The sequence below is a fragment of the Paramisgurnus dabryanus genome, chromosome 13, assembly GCF_030506205.2.
Source record: "Paramisgurnus dabryanus chromosome 13, PD_genome_1.1, whole genome shotgun sequence".
NCBI lineage: Eukaryota > Metazoa > Chordata > Actinopteri > Cypriniformes > Cobitidae > Paramisgurnus > Paramisgurnus dabryanus.
The window spans coordinates 19116956-19133709 of record NC_133349.1 but is presented as its reverse complement, the minus strand read 5'-3'; the positions used below and the strand labels follow the sequence as shown (position 1 = coordinate 19133709).

At 37.4% G+C, this 16754-nt stretch overlaps 3 protein-coding genes across 3 annotated transcripts; all 3 read right to left on the bottom strand.

The window, feature by feature from the left end:
• Window positions 1-134: 134 nt before the first annotated feature.
• s100t (S100 calcium binding protein T) lies at window positions 135-1833 on the bottom strand. Its single transcript, XM_065246117.2, has 3 exons — window positions 1688-1833; window positions 719-881; window positions 135-642 (listed from the first exon to the last, which is right to left on the bottom strand). Exons 2-3 carry the CDS (start codon window positions 878-880, stop codon window positions 466-468), a joined length of 339 nt encoding a protein of 112 aa, XP_065102189.1. The 5' UTR covers window position 881; window positions 1688-1833; the 3' UTR covers window positions 135-465.
• Window positions 1834-4424: 2591 nt separating this feature from the next.
• On the bottom strand, window positions 4425-8538 carry LOC135743367 (protein S100-A13). The gene is made up of 3 exons (XM_065261044.1): window positions 8393-8538; window positions 5354-5481; window positions 4425-5171 (listed from the first exon to the last, which is right to left on the bottom strand). Exons 2-3 carry the CDS (start codon window positions 5471-5473, stop codon window positions 5013-5015), a joined length of 279 nt encoding a protein of 92 aa, XP_065117116.1. The 5' UTR covers window positions 5474-5481; window positions 8393-8538; the 3' UTR covers window positions 4425-5012.
• Window positions 8539-10775: 2237 nt separating this feature from the next.
• LOC135727744 (toll-like receptor 12) lies at window positions 10776-16266 on the bottom strand. The gene is made up of 4 exons (XM_065245751.2): window positions 13335-16266; window positions 13046-13254; window positions 12865-12973; window positions 10776-11423 (listed from the first exon to the last, which is right to left on the bottom strand). Exons 1-4 carry the CDS (start codon window positions 15885-15887, stop codon window positions 11412-11414), a joined length of 2883 nt encoding a protein of 960 aa, XP_065101823.1. The 5' UTR covers window positions 15888-16266; the 3' UTR covers window positions 10776-11411.
• Window positions 16267-16754: the final 488 nt, after the last annotated feature.

Here is a 16754-nt window from a genome sequence, read left to right as displayed (position 1 = left end):
GGTGTTTCAATACTGCCATCTAGTGGTCAATGCCAAACTGACAATAAAATGAGTCCTCACTGTGCACACATTATGCAAATATTTCCCTAATGGGGACAAAAAATCACAGTAACCTTTATGGGAATTATGTTTACTATGCAGTTTATTGTAATATGGAGAGCTTATTTTAAAATGAACAAACTCCAACTTTTAAAAAACAAAGGGAAGAAACATTATTCACATAATCAACAAAGTCATTGAATTGAATCTCGTTCCATATGCTTTCATTTGTAATGCAGTTTGTTTCAGAGGTGAAAAACATTGCACAGAACATGTTTGTAAAAGTGATGCAAAGAAGTGTTTTGTCAGCAGGTGGATGTTTCGGTAAGCTAGGTCATACACAACATATTGTATATTCTCCCCTTATTCCCCCATCATCCTTCACTGCACACGTATATGTTGGCTTTTGTTCAGTACAATGCAACTCTACGCTTTTTTAGCATCCTTCTTTCCATCTTTTTCGTGGTACTCGAGGAAGAAATCGTTGCAGGCGACAGTGAGGGCCCCCACAAGGATAATGAACTCTGTGAAGTCCACCTCACCATCATTGTTTGAATCCAGGTCACCCATAACTTTCTCCACTGCGTCTTTATCCTGTGCGTTCTGTGAAGGAATTCCAATAAAAAATGAAATTAAATATTTAATAATGAACAAATTATAAAAAGTGGTTCCTTCTTACCCCAAGATAGTTGCCCAGTTCCTGTGTTAGCATGTCCTTGAGTTCAGCTTTACTAAGAGTGTATTTGTCTCCTTCATTCCCAGAGTACTTGTGGAATGTCTGGATCATCAACTGCATGGCGTTCTCCAAGGTGGAGGCGTTCTCTGAGTTTAGGGTGGACATTCTGGAGAGAAAAAGTTAAAGGTTACACTAATAAAGCTGACTATATTTAAATGTGTGTTTTTTTATTATATTTAAATACGAAGAATAACACAAGATACAAACTATTGATGATATGTTCCATGCAAAAAAATGCACTGACCCTCAGCCCTCACTCCATCACAGCCATAAACTGTTGTGTGACGGGCTTAACTTAAACACAGAGAGGAAATGTGACTCTCCTGATAAGGTTGAAATCCTAAACTGAAAACACACACACAGACCCTAAGCTGGAAAATACTGTATTATACTAACGGTGCTCAATTCAGTGCACACAACAATGAAAATGAATAAATTACAGCCTTGGGCTTGAGCTGTGCCCTCTATCAATTTTTGAATTTTGATTTTAGTCAACAATAAGGAGGACATAGACTAGACCTTGCAAAAGTGGTAACAAAAACAATGCCCGCTCAGATATTTAATAGACATGCATCCATACAGATCTCACATCTATACAGGTCACAGAACTTGCATACATACATTTTGGTAAAATGTTGACCTTCAAAATCACCCCATAGCGCAGAATGTGCATTTTGTCTTTGATTTTTTTTAGCAGAAACCCCCTGAACTAACCCTAGCAGTCTGCTTCATGAGCTGCACATCAGACTATATCTAAAACACAGGGCTAACATTTTAGTAATACATTAAAACTGCATGTTTCAGTCTCTAAAAGAAAAAAACAAGTCAGACATTCAAGCTTTTGCCTGCCGTCCACTTTTTCGCTCTACCTTCTTTTTATCCATTCACCCATCCATCATCTCTTCTCCTTACCTTGTAGTTAGATGATGCTGTTCTTCAGTTCCTTGAGGAAAGATGAATGCAGGTGAAGAGTAAAGGAGATAGACAGCATCTTATATACCTGCCTGGTCCTCCTCCCATCGAACCTCACACTCCTCCTCCCTCTATTCTTCCTTAACCATTTCCCACACCACCACATTTACAATGTTAGATAAAAACTTATTTAATATTAGGACAAATAGTTGATGCCCAGTATCATAAAGAAAAGGAAAAGCTACCTGGAAAAAAGCCACTTACTTTTGTCATTATTTCAGTAAATTGTGTATGTGTGTATACACAATTATTTGCACAACTACATTAAAAAACGTTTTGGTATTCGGACCTTGTTCTATAAATACACATGTATAGGTCTTTAAACATTAAGGACGCATTGTGACGTCATGTACATAAACAAGCCAAAAAGACCTGGACTAGATTGAAATAAGAGCTTTAGAGTAAACGGATATGTTTGATCCTAAAGGTTAGTTATATGTACCGGTGCTTGTCACATTAAAGTTTAAGAGACATGATAGTTCAGCACCCCGTCTTTAATGATTTATCTGCTGTAATTGATGGCTAGGATGAAAACATCACTAGGACGAAAATATGTAAAGCACCAGGAATATTAGTTTCTAATAAGGTTTATTTATTACATCCCTCAGCACCGTCCGCAACACATTTTACTTTACTTTAACAAATGTTTCTTTATTTCCTGTACATCAATGAGTTAATAATAGGAAGAATAAATAGTGTCAAGTGCCAGAAGACTGATTATGTTACAGGGCAACCGAGGTAATGTGGCGCAAATGTGGTCACTAACAGCCGGAGGGTCTTTAGAGAGGCTGATTCACTATCTGGTGTATGTGTATGAGTAGTCCTGTCACACTTGATACTGCTGGTGTTCATTATTCATCATTAAGCAAACACATCTGCCAGCAAAGGTTTTTGGCTGAAAACACACGTGCACAAATGGCCATATTTAATAAAAACACATAGGGCACAGATTGTATCTAGAACAATGTGATCTTTACTATACCTTGTATTAGATGTCTGATGTTTAACATTACATATATGAGCTGTCAGTGTTGCTAATGCAAATATGCATTAATATTACAAGAACAATAATAAAGCATAGTACTGTACTATGAAAAATTATTATGTGCCTTAGATGTAATGAAATGAAATGATTAAACTATATAAAAAATATTTTGTTATAGTTAATGAGTCAAAATCATATCATGATTACATGAATGATTTTGGTAGACATAAGAACCTAAGTAGTGGACTTGTAGTTTCCAGCATGTTTTACATGGGACTGCATTATGAAAGTAAAATTTGAAATTAAACGATATTTAATGTGTTTTAACTAAAAAGAAATACATGTTTAAAATTCATTTATATTTGAGATTTAGAATAGCTTTTTTTTTTTTTTAGTTTTGTAAATTATTTTGTGTCCGTATGGTTCAATTAAATGTTAAAGGGTTAAAATTTCAAAATAAATTTGCAGATTTCTTGCATATATTCTCTTCTTTGAAAGTCTAAAATTTCTGGTTTTATTTCATTTTGACAGAATATTTGGGGGATAATTGCAAAAATGTAAATGTAGTGTAACCGGTCTGTGCCAATTGGTGTAAAATTTGAAAATAAAAATATATTCATAAAATAATGTGGAATAAAATATAATCATCTAGTTTAGTGTAATATGATTTTTTTTACATAAATTTTTACATCATTTGTCAAAGATTAATTAGAAAACAGAGCTGTTTTCAGCATATGACAGGACAAATATTACATAAACGCATTAAAATTTACATTTACAATACAATTATTATTATTATTATTATTTTTGATGATTACACTTAAATGCCAACAAGGTGGATCAAATATTTAATATTTCTCATTCTTTGGTGCAATTGGCAGTTACACAATTTGACATTTTCAGGTCCATACAGTTTTAACTTTCATAAAAATTGTCCAAATGTAATTTTTTTGCACAAAATTTACATAAAAACATTATGGGGTGGTTTCCCAGACAAGGATTAGCTTAAACCAGGATTAGGCCTTAGTTTAATTAGGAAATATAACTAGTTTTAACAAACATGCCTAACTAAAAACATTACTGCCATGCATTTTGAGGCAAAACAAAGGGCACTGATGCATTTTAAGATGTGTCAGTCCACGTTGTTTTCAGTTTGGACAGCTCTTAAATTTATTTAAGTCTAGGACAAATCTAATCCCTCTCTGGTCCGGGACCTGATGCATGCTTTTAAAACAAGTTTTTTAAAAAGATTTTTGAATTTCTTATCTTGCCAAATAAAAGGTTTTGTCACTGACCCAGCTTTTGTTTAGACTGTAGGTGAAAATGAAAATGATGATGTGTGTTAATTCACTTAATGAGCAATAAATGTGCTAATGCCAGTCTCTTCTTACTTGCTCATCACAATGTGGTATATAATTATAAATATCTAAAGAAAAGAGGTAATTTTACATAATTCAATCAGAAAGATTCCATCAAAGAAGTAAAAAAGCCTTTAAAAGTACTTAAAAATAGTATGTATAATATTGTTACCTTTTTTTCTATCACATTTTTTTACAGTGTAATACTTAACTTAGTTAAGTAAATGTACTTAATTTACTCGAAAAATAGTGCAAAAACAAAAGGTTGTTTTTTCAGCGTGTTTACTGTGAAAACAAAACATGATTTAAAAAAGGATGAAAATGAAAAAAAAGATTTTATCATCATTGTCTTGTTTTTATTGAAAGATTATATCAAAAACATTGTCTCCATTTAGTCTCCATATTGTGTCTTGCTTTTGGCTGTCCTGTTTGGTAATTTCCAGCATATTTTGTTTAAAGCAAAGTAAATCGTATAAAAATGTAAAAGAAGCCCTTAAAGGAATATCTGTTACTTTGAATTTAGACAAAAGCAAAAAGTAGCAACAACATAGGCAAAAACAGACTTAGATATGATTTAGCACTTATTGGGCCAATGGGCCACACATTGCATAACAACACAATTTGAATATACGTAAACAATATTGCAATAACACCATGACATTTGAGACTTCACAAGTGTTTAAAATCAATGTAAGTCTCTGTATAACTGCATACTTTATGGGGAGTTAGTTGTCACAGGGAAAAGATTGTGAGGAAAATAGTTTCTCTAATGGGAATTTTGCATGTTGGTTTTAAACAACTAGGTCAAACAGCTAAACAACTTAGTCCCAGTCAATATTTGTGCAAGACTCCAGTATTACAAATTTTGCATCAGTGTTTCATTATCCCGGACGTCATTAATTCTTTCGGTGTTGTGTTCAGCCTACTGTCCGCCGGCTGCATTGGTCTGGGTCTTCTGCTCACTCAGTGAGTTAGCCAGATAGCCTATCAGCGTCATGTATTCCTGGAAACTGACCTTTCCATCCTTGTTGTCATCTAGCCCTTTCATCATTTCTTTGACTGATGAAGAGCTGTCTGTGTCCTGATAGAGACAGAGATCCTTTATAATTGACCATTGACTGCATTGCAATTAACATTGACTAGGTTAGCCCAGCCAGAAATGAAGACAAATAAAGGGATAGTGAGACTTCATCTCGACGTTAGTTGACACGATAGATGGCTATAGTAGAAAGTTGGTTTTAGTCAAGTGTGGGTGCTACTTACACTCATAATGTTGCCCAGCTGGCCCTGGACTAATTTTTGGAAACTCTTGCCATTCAGACTCTCTTTTCCCCGTGCTGTAGATAGAAACTGCATAACCACTGTCTTGATGGCACCCTCCATATCTATACCTGTACAAAGAGAGAATTTTTTAAGCTTTATCACACAAGTAAACGTGAGGTTGTGGTGGATATCAGCATGGGTTGTACAGATAAATATCCTCATGTTTTTTTACTTTTTTTTACAGTTCTTTAATACAAACAGTTTATGTTAACAAAACGACTGGTTACTATGTTTTAAAGAAAAAAATAAGTACAGCACATAATGAAACCAACGTAAGATTAACTTTTGTGCATCATCCAACAATGCAGAATGATGCAGTGAAAATTCCTACTAGTATCAGCACTTTTGGAAGAACTTGGCAAATCGAAATAAAGGAGCAAAATTAACTTGCATCAATAAAGCTTTGTTATCCAGAACTTTAATGTCAGCAAATGACATTTTACGAGCTGTTATGAAGAAAAGCATGACTAGGCACTGGAAAATGAGTGACCTGAGGAGAGAGATGATGTTAGAATAATTAAAAAGCATGAAGAAGAGAGAGAAGAGCAGAGAAGTGTGTGGGGCTGTCGAGTTTATACCACAAGACAATGGAACCTGTGATCTTTAACAAGACATTCGATCCACTAAGGACACAGGTTCACATTACCTCAGGGGTTGCCTGCTACCGGTCTGTTACTCTCTCTCTCTCTCTCTCTCTCTCAACAGGAAATCTACTTACATTATAAACCCATACATATATGTACAAGAGGCATTTTTTTCTGGGATGAAGACCCGTTTTGACCTTTCCTTTAACATACACAATAAAGCAATAACCTTTAGCCTGCTTTAACTGTTTGTCGACATTCTTGTGGTCCCCATTGCATATTTGGCACTAATAAACAATTAAAGATCTAATTTCGGTTTCCTTTAGGTGGCATTTAGTAGTCTAATGCTTAAGAGAAAGATTTATAACAAACACACAGGTAAACTGAAACACAAACGCGACCCGGTCTGTAAAAACCCAGCTAAAGTTTTTTGTGGTTTACTTTTTTTCTAAATGAAATAATTGTGTGAAAATATAACCATATATATAAAAGACTTTGATGCTCCCAATCTCAGTAATAGATTATGAGATGAATAGATTTAGTCTGGATTTTACAGGCAGGGTAACAATGACTAAAATACATACACACATACAGTATATCATTGTTGTTTTACCATTTTATCATTATTTTTACCACGATTTGTTGCGTTTTACTATATTTTATGCTAAACTGATTTACAATAAATGCTCCAATTCGCACACAATATATTTTGTACTGTAGATGTGACGCACAGGTAACGCTATAGCCCATACAGGTAAATCTTCCATCTGAGAGACGTCACACCTGAATACTTACACTACTACACCACTAACATAAGTACCCTACACCTGTTCACTGCCACCCTTCCATTTATTGTTGCACCTCTATTAACCTAATTAGAGAGAGAGAGAGAGAGAGAGAGAGAGAGAGAGAGAGAGAGAGAGAATCTGACATACTCATAGTCTTGGTGATAGCACTGCATACAACATGGGTGTGGCTTGTGTGTTAACTGTGAATTGATCTCTTAAGCACCGTCTTACTCAAATGCACATTATTAAAACTAACACTTAAGCTCGAAATACAATAGATTAGAAATGAGTCTCATCAGGCAGGATGATGGATAGGTGCTCCTATTGAATGATCCTGAGCAAACTGTCATCTAATAAGATCTTGAAATTCAGGCATGAGCCAAACCCATTAACCCCAGTATTATTCACACGCTAGCTGCCAAGGGAAACATGTAGACCAACAGCAGGCAGGGACAGGCTTGTATACTGCCACAGTCAGGATCTCAGTGTTGGGAAAACGGCTTTATTTCATTGGCAAACAAGAAAAGAAACTGTATTTCAGCATTACTCCTCTAGATGTCTCTCCAAGCTACTTGGTGGTTTGCAATTGTTTCCTGATGTTAACTGAAAAATGTCAAGCTCTTGTCTGTAGGTAAAAAATGTAAAGAATGAGGTTGAGCAAGTGATTGACTGAATGAGGCAACTCTCCGGCTGTTGTACTTGTGTGGGCAGGAGTGGTTCTTCTTCTAGAAGTTGTTCCCACATACCAGTTACAGTTTTCCCTGAAGAAACTCTTTGCCTTAACTTGATCTATAGTACCACACTGGAATGAACTGATCCCATATAACTGAGTCACCAGTTGAATTTATGCATTTGACAGATCAGTGATCTAGTTGAACACCATTCTGTATTTTAAAGGTTGTTCAAATGTCGTTTTTATTTTATATAGATGTAGAACAAACAAAAACTGTGCGAGGAGTGAATCATTTCTTTGGCATGTTTCAGCACTTAAAACAAGCAGTGTCGAGGCGCCCTGAGTTTCTCAGTATCTCTGCATGTATAATTCAGGGCGTTGTGGTGGCCGTGTCGCCCCTGACACATTGAGGTTGCGCTCTGGGCAGTTGAGGATCGAGGTACATTATTTCCTACAAACGCCCGTACAGTAGACCACAGTAAGCAGTGTCATACAGTATGCAGATCCGCTCACCTAATCCAGGGGATTTGCCTCGTACTTCAAATAAACGCACTGAATTAATAAACAGCAGGTTTCTGATTCCTCCTCGCAGCGTAAGAGGAGAAGGTCTTGCGTTACACGTACAGGGTATCGGATGGCTTTTTGTTGTCACCGAACTAAATCGAGCCTACGGTCGCTCGTAAGGACTAAAATATTCACGTAAAATTGAAAGGATTAAACGGAAAGTGACACATTAACCATGAAGAGCGTTTGTGGAGGGCAGCGATCTAGATGCGCAACAATGTTGCGTTCACATAAAACCAGTTCAATGGGGCATGGCACAAACAATGTAACCAGTTAAAATTGAGCCACGTACTTGTAAAGACATCTGATTTGTATTAAACAGGTTATATAAAACAATATTCAAGTCTTAGCTTTAAATAGAAACTCTTACCTTGTTCTGTAAACGAAACTTCCCCACGGATTCTTGTCTTTGTAAGTCAGTGCAATTTGCTCCGTCGGTGAATTCCTATCTTCCCAAGTTGCTTTTTTTCATTAAAAAAACTGGGCGTGTGCCCAGAACTATTTGGGTGGGGAAAACAGGATATTACTCAAGAGAGGTGTTACATGGACGCTGCGCCCATGAACAGCATATAGATTTCACTTATTAAAACTACTTTAGAAGATGGTATTTACCATATTTACCACTTTTTATTGTTTTTATTCTAACCTAAAACACTGCCTGTTAGTGATAAAATGAATACATTTTGCAAATGCTTTAATCAAAAGTGACTTACAGTGCATTGAAGTTATACATTTGATAAATATGGCCCTTCTGAAAAAGTCCAGTAGCTGGTTTTAGCTGGTTTATGGTGGCAGTAGCTGATCCTCCCAGCCTGGCAAACCAGCTTAAAAAGTGGCCAAAACACAGCTAGACCAGCATAAAGAGTGACCAATACACAGCTAGACCAGTTTGCTACACCAGCTAAAACCAGCTCACCAGCTTATGCTGGTCTTAGCTGGATTTTTCAGTGGTGGGATCGAACCCATGATGACCTTTGTGTGCTAACGCAATGCTCTATACAGGAACACTACATTGTGGTTCAGTACAGCACAGATGACAATAAAATAATTGTTACAGTGTATTACTACATCATGGTCCAAGTTATCTAAGTTTGTGCCTATCACAAGTAGAAGCATGTTGTTGCACAAAGCTTAGTGAGACACTGGAAAAGTGAGATCATCGTCCAGCCACACCTCAAGAGTTTAGTAAGACTTTTTAACCCTTACCACTTTTTTTAAATTAAAGTCATAGCTTACCATAGACTATAAGTGCAGATATACATTTGCAGATACATATGTTTGAGAAAGTTTTGTGTGTGTGTGTGTGTGTACCTGGTAATTATCACGTTGTTGGGACCAATTGTCCCCACAAAGATAGGAATACCAGTAAATTTTGTGACCTTGTAGTGACATTTTGAGATCCCCATGATGAAACAAGCTTGCAGTATAAATCAAACAGAATGATTTTGAAAATCTGAAGTAGCAGAAAGTTTTCTGTGATGGTCGGGGTTAGGGTTTGGGTTAGGGGAAGGGAACAGAATTTGCAGTTTGTACAGTATAAAATGCATTACGTCTATGGAATGTCCGCACAAAACATGGAAACCATAATGTGTGTGTGTCGCAGAGCATAATAATTATCAACAACATGTGCTTTCCAATTACCAAGACAAAACACTTTTTGTTAAGGCCCTCTACTGGTGAAACCCATTATACCAGTGAAAATCTGATTTACCTGTTAAGGATTATTACCGGCTGTTTGAGGGCGTTTTCAGACCTGTAGGCTGTTTGCTTTCACATGGCATAATTTCTGCACAGAGCAAATTTGTTAATACAAGTCACGTGTGAGTAAACTGTCCTTTTATTGGTCAAAGTGCAAACGTTTATGCATACAGGGTGGTATGCTTAGTGTGGCTTTCTTTGTAGCTTATACGATTTGTCATTTTAAAGAGGAATCTGACCATTGTTTACATGTTTCTCTAACCTGATTTTGCTTGTACTTGTTTGAAAAAAAGCTTTCCTTCAGAATGAGGTTTAACATTCTTAGTACTATATAGGTAGCACATATCAGGATGTATTTAGGGCTTACTACTGTACCATCTTAAGGGGTTAATTCACCTTAAAATGAAAGTTCATCACTACACATTTACACAAGCCTCTTTGTGTAACATCACCATCTGCTGTTTAAAATGGGCATTTGCCAGAATCACATTTTATCCTCTTTTTTTTTCTAAGGAATACTTTTCTTTTATTGGCAGCTGTGAGTATAAATGACTTTAATTTCTTTCAGCTCAGAAAGAAAAAGAAAAGCATGCCTCAGAGAAAATGTAACCATGGCCTAAAAAAGAATATCATTCAGGACATTACTATGCGAGTGTGTGTCTGTATTCATATTGATAATGGGAAGTAAAAACATGTTCTCTAGAGTTACTTTTGGCCTCAAATGTAGCGAATGTGGGTTTTTTGGGTGAGTGGTTTTATGGTTTTTGTGTTTATGAAGTTAAACATGTTCATCTCTTTCTCTTACTGTTTACCTTCCATGTTTCTGTCTCTCCTGGATACTGTATAATTTTATCACACAGAATATTAAAATAAACATATTTTGGTTAAAAAAGTTGTTGTTATGCTGTTTTGTGTGTTTTCCAATTCAACAAGAACATTTAATTACAAATAATAGTGTCAGTGTGACAATGTATGTGAAAAAATGTAAAATACATTTAAGATTTTTAATTCTTGTATTCATCTTTATTACTCAAATTAACAATCAACTTGTAATCAAGATGAAAATGATACAGACAAATGCAGAAAAGTTAAAGAGTCAACAGATTTTAAACAACAGCTTTTCGTAAAATAAAGTGATTTGTATACAGTAGATTAATGCACCTTGGCACCATGTCATGCGTCCAGCGGCGGCCGGTAATATCTCTTCCGCGGAGCGCAAATTCAAAATATGTGTTCGATTGTCATGTGTGTTGCTCGTTTTTTTTTTTCAAAATATGTGTTTGTTGCGTCATGTGAACCATGTGCATCACGCGTTTTGTCAAAATAAGTGCCTGCTGCATACGTGTCAAAACCGTTTATGATTAAAGAGAGGCTCACGTTCACAAAATACACGCAAGACACTCCCTTAACAGTAAACTCTGATTACGCATGAGATTATGCGAGTAATTGGCAAACGCGAGCATCTCCTTTAGACACGTCTGCAGCAGGCACTTATTTTGACAAGACGCGTTATGCACACAGGATCACTCAACGCGGCGAACACATATTTTTAACTTACGAACCACACACGATGGGCTACATACATATTGTGATGAACTTCGCATCGTGCGCCCTCGAAAAAATAAGTCACCGGCCGCCACTGTTTAACAGGCTGTGGCAAGAAGGTATTCAGGTTGTTTCACTCTGTAGTTTCAAGAAGCATTCTGTAAAACAATGAGATTATTTAATTGTGCTTATTATCTTAATAGATGCTTGTCATATTATTCCAAATCATCACATTCATGATCTTCTCAATCTTAAGCTAGATGTTCGCATTCCACACAATAAATTTAGACTGCGTTCACACGACAGAATTTCGGGAGTGACAACCGTATTTGCTTACAGGTGTGAGTCTGGAAGTGTGCTGTTCAGACAGCACATTACGACACAAATAGAGCACTGCCTGTATGAACGACCGACCTCAAACCAGTATGCTATTCGCACGCGGTGCCTGTAACCATAGTGACGGACGTAAAAATAAAAACGAAAGTATTATACAATGTACAAAACTTTAATTATGTCATTAACAAAAACAGCTGGCGTGTGTGTAACGCTTACCATTGTGCAGAGAAAAATAAACAAGGGTGGTTCCATATTTAAAATTTTAATCTGCAAAACGAATGAAGCAACTGCACGTTTGACCAAAGCAGATATATCTAGTACAAAAGTAATCCCAATTGATGATATATTGACGTCTTGTGAAGCAAATCGATCCGTTTTTGAAAGAAAGTGAACTTTATTTAAAGCATTTATAACGCAGTCACATAGGAAGTGCGCTTACGCTCCCGCTCTGTAGGTGGCACTGAGAGTGTGGTTTACCAACCGCAGGCAAAACCAGCCTCTTAGCGCCACCTAGAGCGGGAACGTAATGCGCACTTTATATGTTTCCAAGGATGTGCATTAACGCTAATAATGTTGTAAATAACGTTTAATATCCTGCAAAAAACGATCGATCTGCTTCACAAGCAGCCAATATGTCACCAAGAGTCATGGGGATTCATTTTGTTTTGGATATATCTGCTTTTTGAGCTCTCAAAGTGGCGGTTGACTTCCATTCATATGAAGATGGGTTTTCTGCAAAATATCTTCTTAATTACTGTATTGAAGAAAAAGGTGAGTAAATAAAGAGCTAAGTTTTATTTTTGGGTGAATTATCCCTTTTATTTTACACCGAACATTATATCGTCCACTTTTAAGGTTTTATTATTTTGCTTTCAGTTACTGGGATACACGCGATTTAATGTAATATGCTCTGTGGCGTCTATGAAGGTAATATTTATCTCATTAACCTTATGGAGCAATCCTGCTGCGTAGTTTGCAGTCATATCATGCAGACAAAGCACTGGATGACGTGACAGACAACTGGTTGTCCAGTGCGATTCCGTTCACACGCCACAGCTTTTCTGTAAATACGGTTGTGAAACCCGAAAATTTGCGGGTGTGAGGTCGGTTATAGAATGCGGTTGTCAAACCCGTAAATAACCGAACTGCGTGTGAACGGAACCGTCTTAAGAACTCAAATACGGGTTTGACAACTGTATTATGGTACCGTGTGAACGCAGCCTTAGACTCTGAGCAATGCCCAACCCGCTCCCATTTTCTTACCATGTCTTCCTCCGCAATGTTCCTTCTTAGGCGATCCCAGAAATTCACTCTATCAGCTTCATCCTCTGGCCAGTCCAAATATGTATGAGATCTCACCAGTCTTGCCAAACTACAGAAAGGAATGATTTGAGCATTGATTCAATTTGTTAACTGTGATTCACTGATGAAATCAGAAAATTACCGATGGAAAGCGGAGAGCTCAAAGGGAGAGATGTGTTCGAGAAAGACGAGGATGAGACGGTAATTCTGCCCTTCCAGCTGGCGGTGGGTGGCCAAACGCATCTCCAGACCACACCAGTCGCTACGCAGATAACAGCGACTGATCAAACAAACAGTGCATTGGCTGCTGTAGATGCTCTCTGCAATGTTGTCCACAATACCTTTCCCCACCTGAAAGATGTTTCAGAAGAATACTTATGCAGATACTATCTTAAGTTGGATTTACAGTAAAATCTAATAATCATGCTCACCTCAAAGTCTCTGTTATGCAGACATAGTCTCAGTCTGAGGTGACCTTGTTCCTCCAGCCTCGGAACCATCTCTTCCTGGACCCACGCCTCATCTCGGCTGCAGTATGATACGAAGGCATCATACTTCACCTCCTCTAGGTCTCCGTCTATTTGCTCAAGTCTTCTCCTCCTCCTCTGCCACTGCCTGCCAAACCTCTTTTCCACAAAACCTCTTAGGCGGAAATAGAGGATCACAGTGGGCCAGCGAGCGAAGTGATATCCCACTGCAAGGAACATCATCAGAGAAATAGTGGCAGCAGTGGCTACATAGCACACAAACTGCGTGTCAGTCTGACACAACTTCTCCATGGTTGCTAAAAAGTTGCGTTTCTGATAGTGCCAGGTACATTCCTGCTTTTGTGTGTAGATCACCTGCACTTTTTTGGTGCTGTCTGCCCAGTCAAGAATCCAACCGTTCTCACAATCACACTGGAAGTTCACTTTATCCAAAACAAAAACTGATAGTGCTGGCAAAACATCGAACAGGCCATCAATCAAGACTAGAGGACTGTCGCTGTAGAGACGCAACAGCTGCAGAGATATCAGGTCTTTGAACATACTCTTGGTCAGGAAGCTGAGACGGCAGTTTACCAGTACAAGGATCTGGAGTTGCCTCAGGTTCTGGAAGGCAATTCCAACATCTGTATGATTCGTGAAATTCAGGTTGATAAGCTTGAGACGCTTCAGACGATGCAGAACGTTGATTTCCCCGTAAAATATATAAGCTCTTTCTGAGACCTGAATCATCTCGAATGATTCCAGGTTTGGGAAATAAGGTACCATGAAGTCGTTTAGGCATATGAAATAGCTAGAAGTCACCTTTAGCTCTCGAACGGCTCTGTAAATAGAGCTATTACAACTTGAAAATGCCACTCTTCCTCCAATTAGCTCCAGATCAAACATCCCCTCGGGTGGTGCCGCATAAATATCCTCATAAAAAGTTGTGCCATAATGTGTGTCAATACTAAGGCGCTGCATTTTCGGTGGAAATCGAGTAAAAATCTTATCCAGATGTAATGTGTAAACATATTCCAATTTGCCAAATTCCAATTCACGAAGCTCCTGCTGGTAGCGAAAGGTCCCGTCCTCGATATTTTCAATAAGGTTGTCATTAATGAGGAGGACCTCCAAAGACTTCAAGTATCTGAAATCTTTTAGACTAAGCTGTGAGATCTTGTTTGTACCAAGATCAAGAATTTTCAAATGTTGAAAACCTCGAAAAGCATGAGGCATCAGGGTTTGTATGGCGTTATTGCTCAAAACAAGTTTTTCAAGAAGAGGCATACAAGCAAACTCGTCTCCTTTAACATCTGTCATTAAGTTTCTAGAGAGGTCAAGTGTTTTTAAGGACCATATGGTTCCATTTGCAGCATCACAAAATGGAGCTTCTTTTAACTTCATATCGGCCATCATCAGCGTCTGTATCTCTGGTTTTACTTTCCAGAAGCCAAAGTCCATGTCAATCACCTCTGAATTTTCAAAATCTAACTCTCTCAAATTTGTGCCACAATCCTTTAAATCCTCTGCCGTCCATCTGTCTATTTTTATGTAAGAGAGGCTGAGGGAATGAGGACTGAGGCGGGAGATGAAGTGACACAACTCGCTGACATTTGTAGAGTATTTATCCATCACATTACCCCTCAAACACAAATCACCAACTTGTCCGATCCCAGATTCCCAAATTTTGCCCAGCCATTCTCCTCTAAATTCGATTATTAAACTGGAGAGGTTCTGGAACACAATTAACGAATTGGCCTGTATGACTTTGATGGGGTTTCCTGTTAAGTCAAGATTCTGAATTCCAGCAAGAACATTCAATGGCCAGGTCCTTGACCCATCTGGGCATCCATTGTTCATGATGGTTGAAATAAAACTGTCTATCACCTCTAAATCCTTCAGATGGGACATCCCAATGGGAAGGTAACAAAAAACAACCCCAAGGTCCTGTTCACAAATCCTGGATAATTTTATTTTATTAACCTTCGTCAATGGATCAAATAGTCTGCTTGATACGTTTTCGAACTTAACACCTATCAGTGTCAGTTCCTCTAAATTAGCCAAACCAGCAAATGCAAGGCTGTCCATGGCGACAGAACTACACTCTGCATCGTCGAAAAGCATCCACAAATACTTCAGGTTTGTAAGACCTGAAAAAGCATAAGCCTCGACACTCATCAAATTATACCCATTTATTTCAAGAACTTCCAAAGAAGGAAAGTTTGCAAAGGCATTGGCAGGTATTCTTTTGATGTCACCGGAGATACAAAGGGATCTAACCTGTGGGCTGACCTCTGAAAGATCTTTGCGTAGGTCAGTAATGTTGCAGTCTGCGTAGAAACCCTTTCCTGAATAACGGTGACAGTGTTCTGTCCTGGGCATGTCTCTGAGAAGATGTTCCTCGATGGTAAAGCACTTTTTATTTATAAGAGCAAACACGACATTGCAGGTACTCAAACACAATGCAAATCTCCAGACCCAGCACAAAGACAAGCGATTTGATCCAAACACACCCATAGTGTAGAATCTTCCAAATCCAGCTGCATACACAAACAAATTTCCTTGGTTTCTTCAAACTGTTAGTATGCTGCTCTGAATCTTTAACATGCTGCTTGTTCTGACACTTATCTTTCTCTCACTTCTTCTTTCAGAGGGGACTGTTTTAGGTAAATATATAGAACTGAAAACCAAGTCCTGCCTCTTTTGGTCTCTCTGGACCCCCAGCAGTTTGTCTTATCAGATACTAAGCAGGACATTATTTTAACTGTTATATTGGCATAAAAAATATTGCTTTTTATGAGTCTAAATTAACAACTGTATTAAATGTCCTAATAACATATTTATATATTTAATGCTAGCGTTTGATCATACTTACAGTAAGTGTAGAGCTATTGTTGTCACAGGTACCGAGTTATATATAATATAAAGATGTTTTTAAATCTCAAGATGCTTTGCACATCTTTTATGCTTATTTGTGTTTGTTATATTTTAATGTCTTATTATTTAAACAATTTATGTGTCTAAACTGAAATTAATATACATAACTGTTTACATTATCGACTTTGATAGTTTTACATTGAAAGTTTAATAACCACTTGTGAAAATATGGATCTGATGCTTTAAAATGCACATTGTTTGTTAAAAACGCCTTTAAGGTAGTTTATTTTGGATTGATATATGAAAAATCTACTGTAGCTTAGCAAAGAACTGACTAACATTTTCTACGGTCTGTGTAATGTACTGTATACAGGGTATTGTGTTTAAATAGATAGCACAAGAGGAACCGAGAAAAACACTTTCAGGAACTATACATCTTTGTACACAGTGCGAATGATGATAAGATTCATTTATCAGCTGCCAAATATAAATGTATTTTTCTTTTTT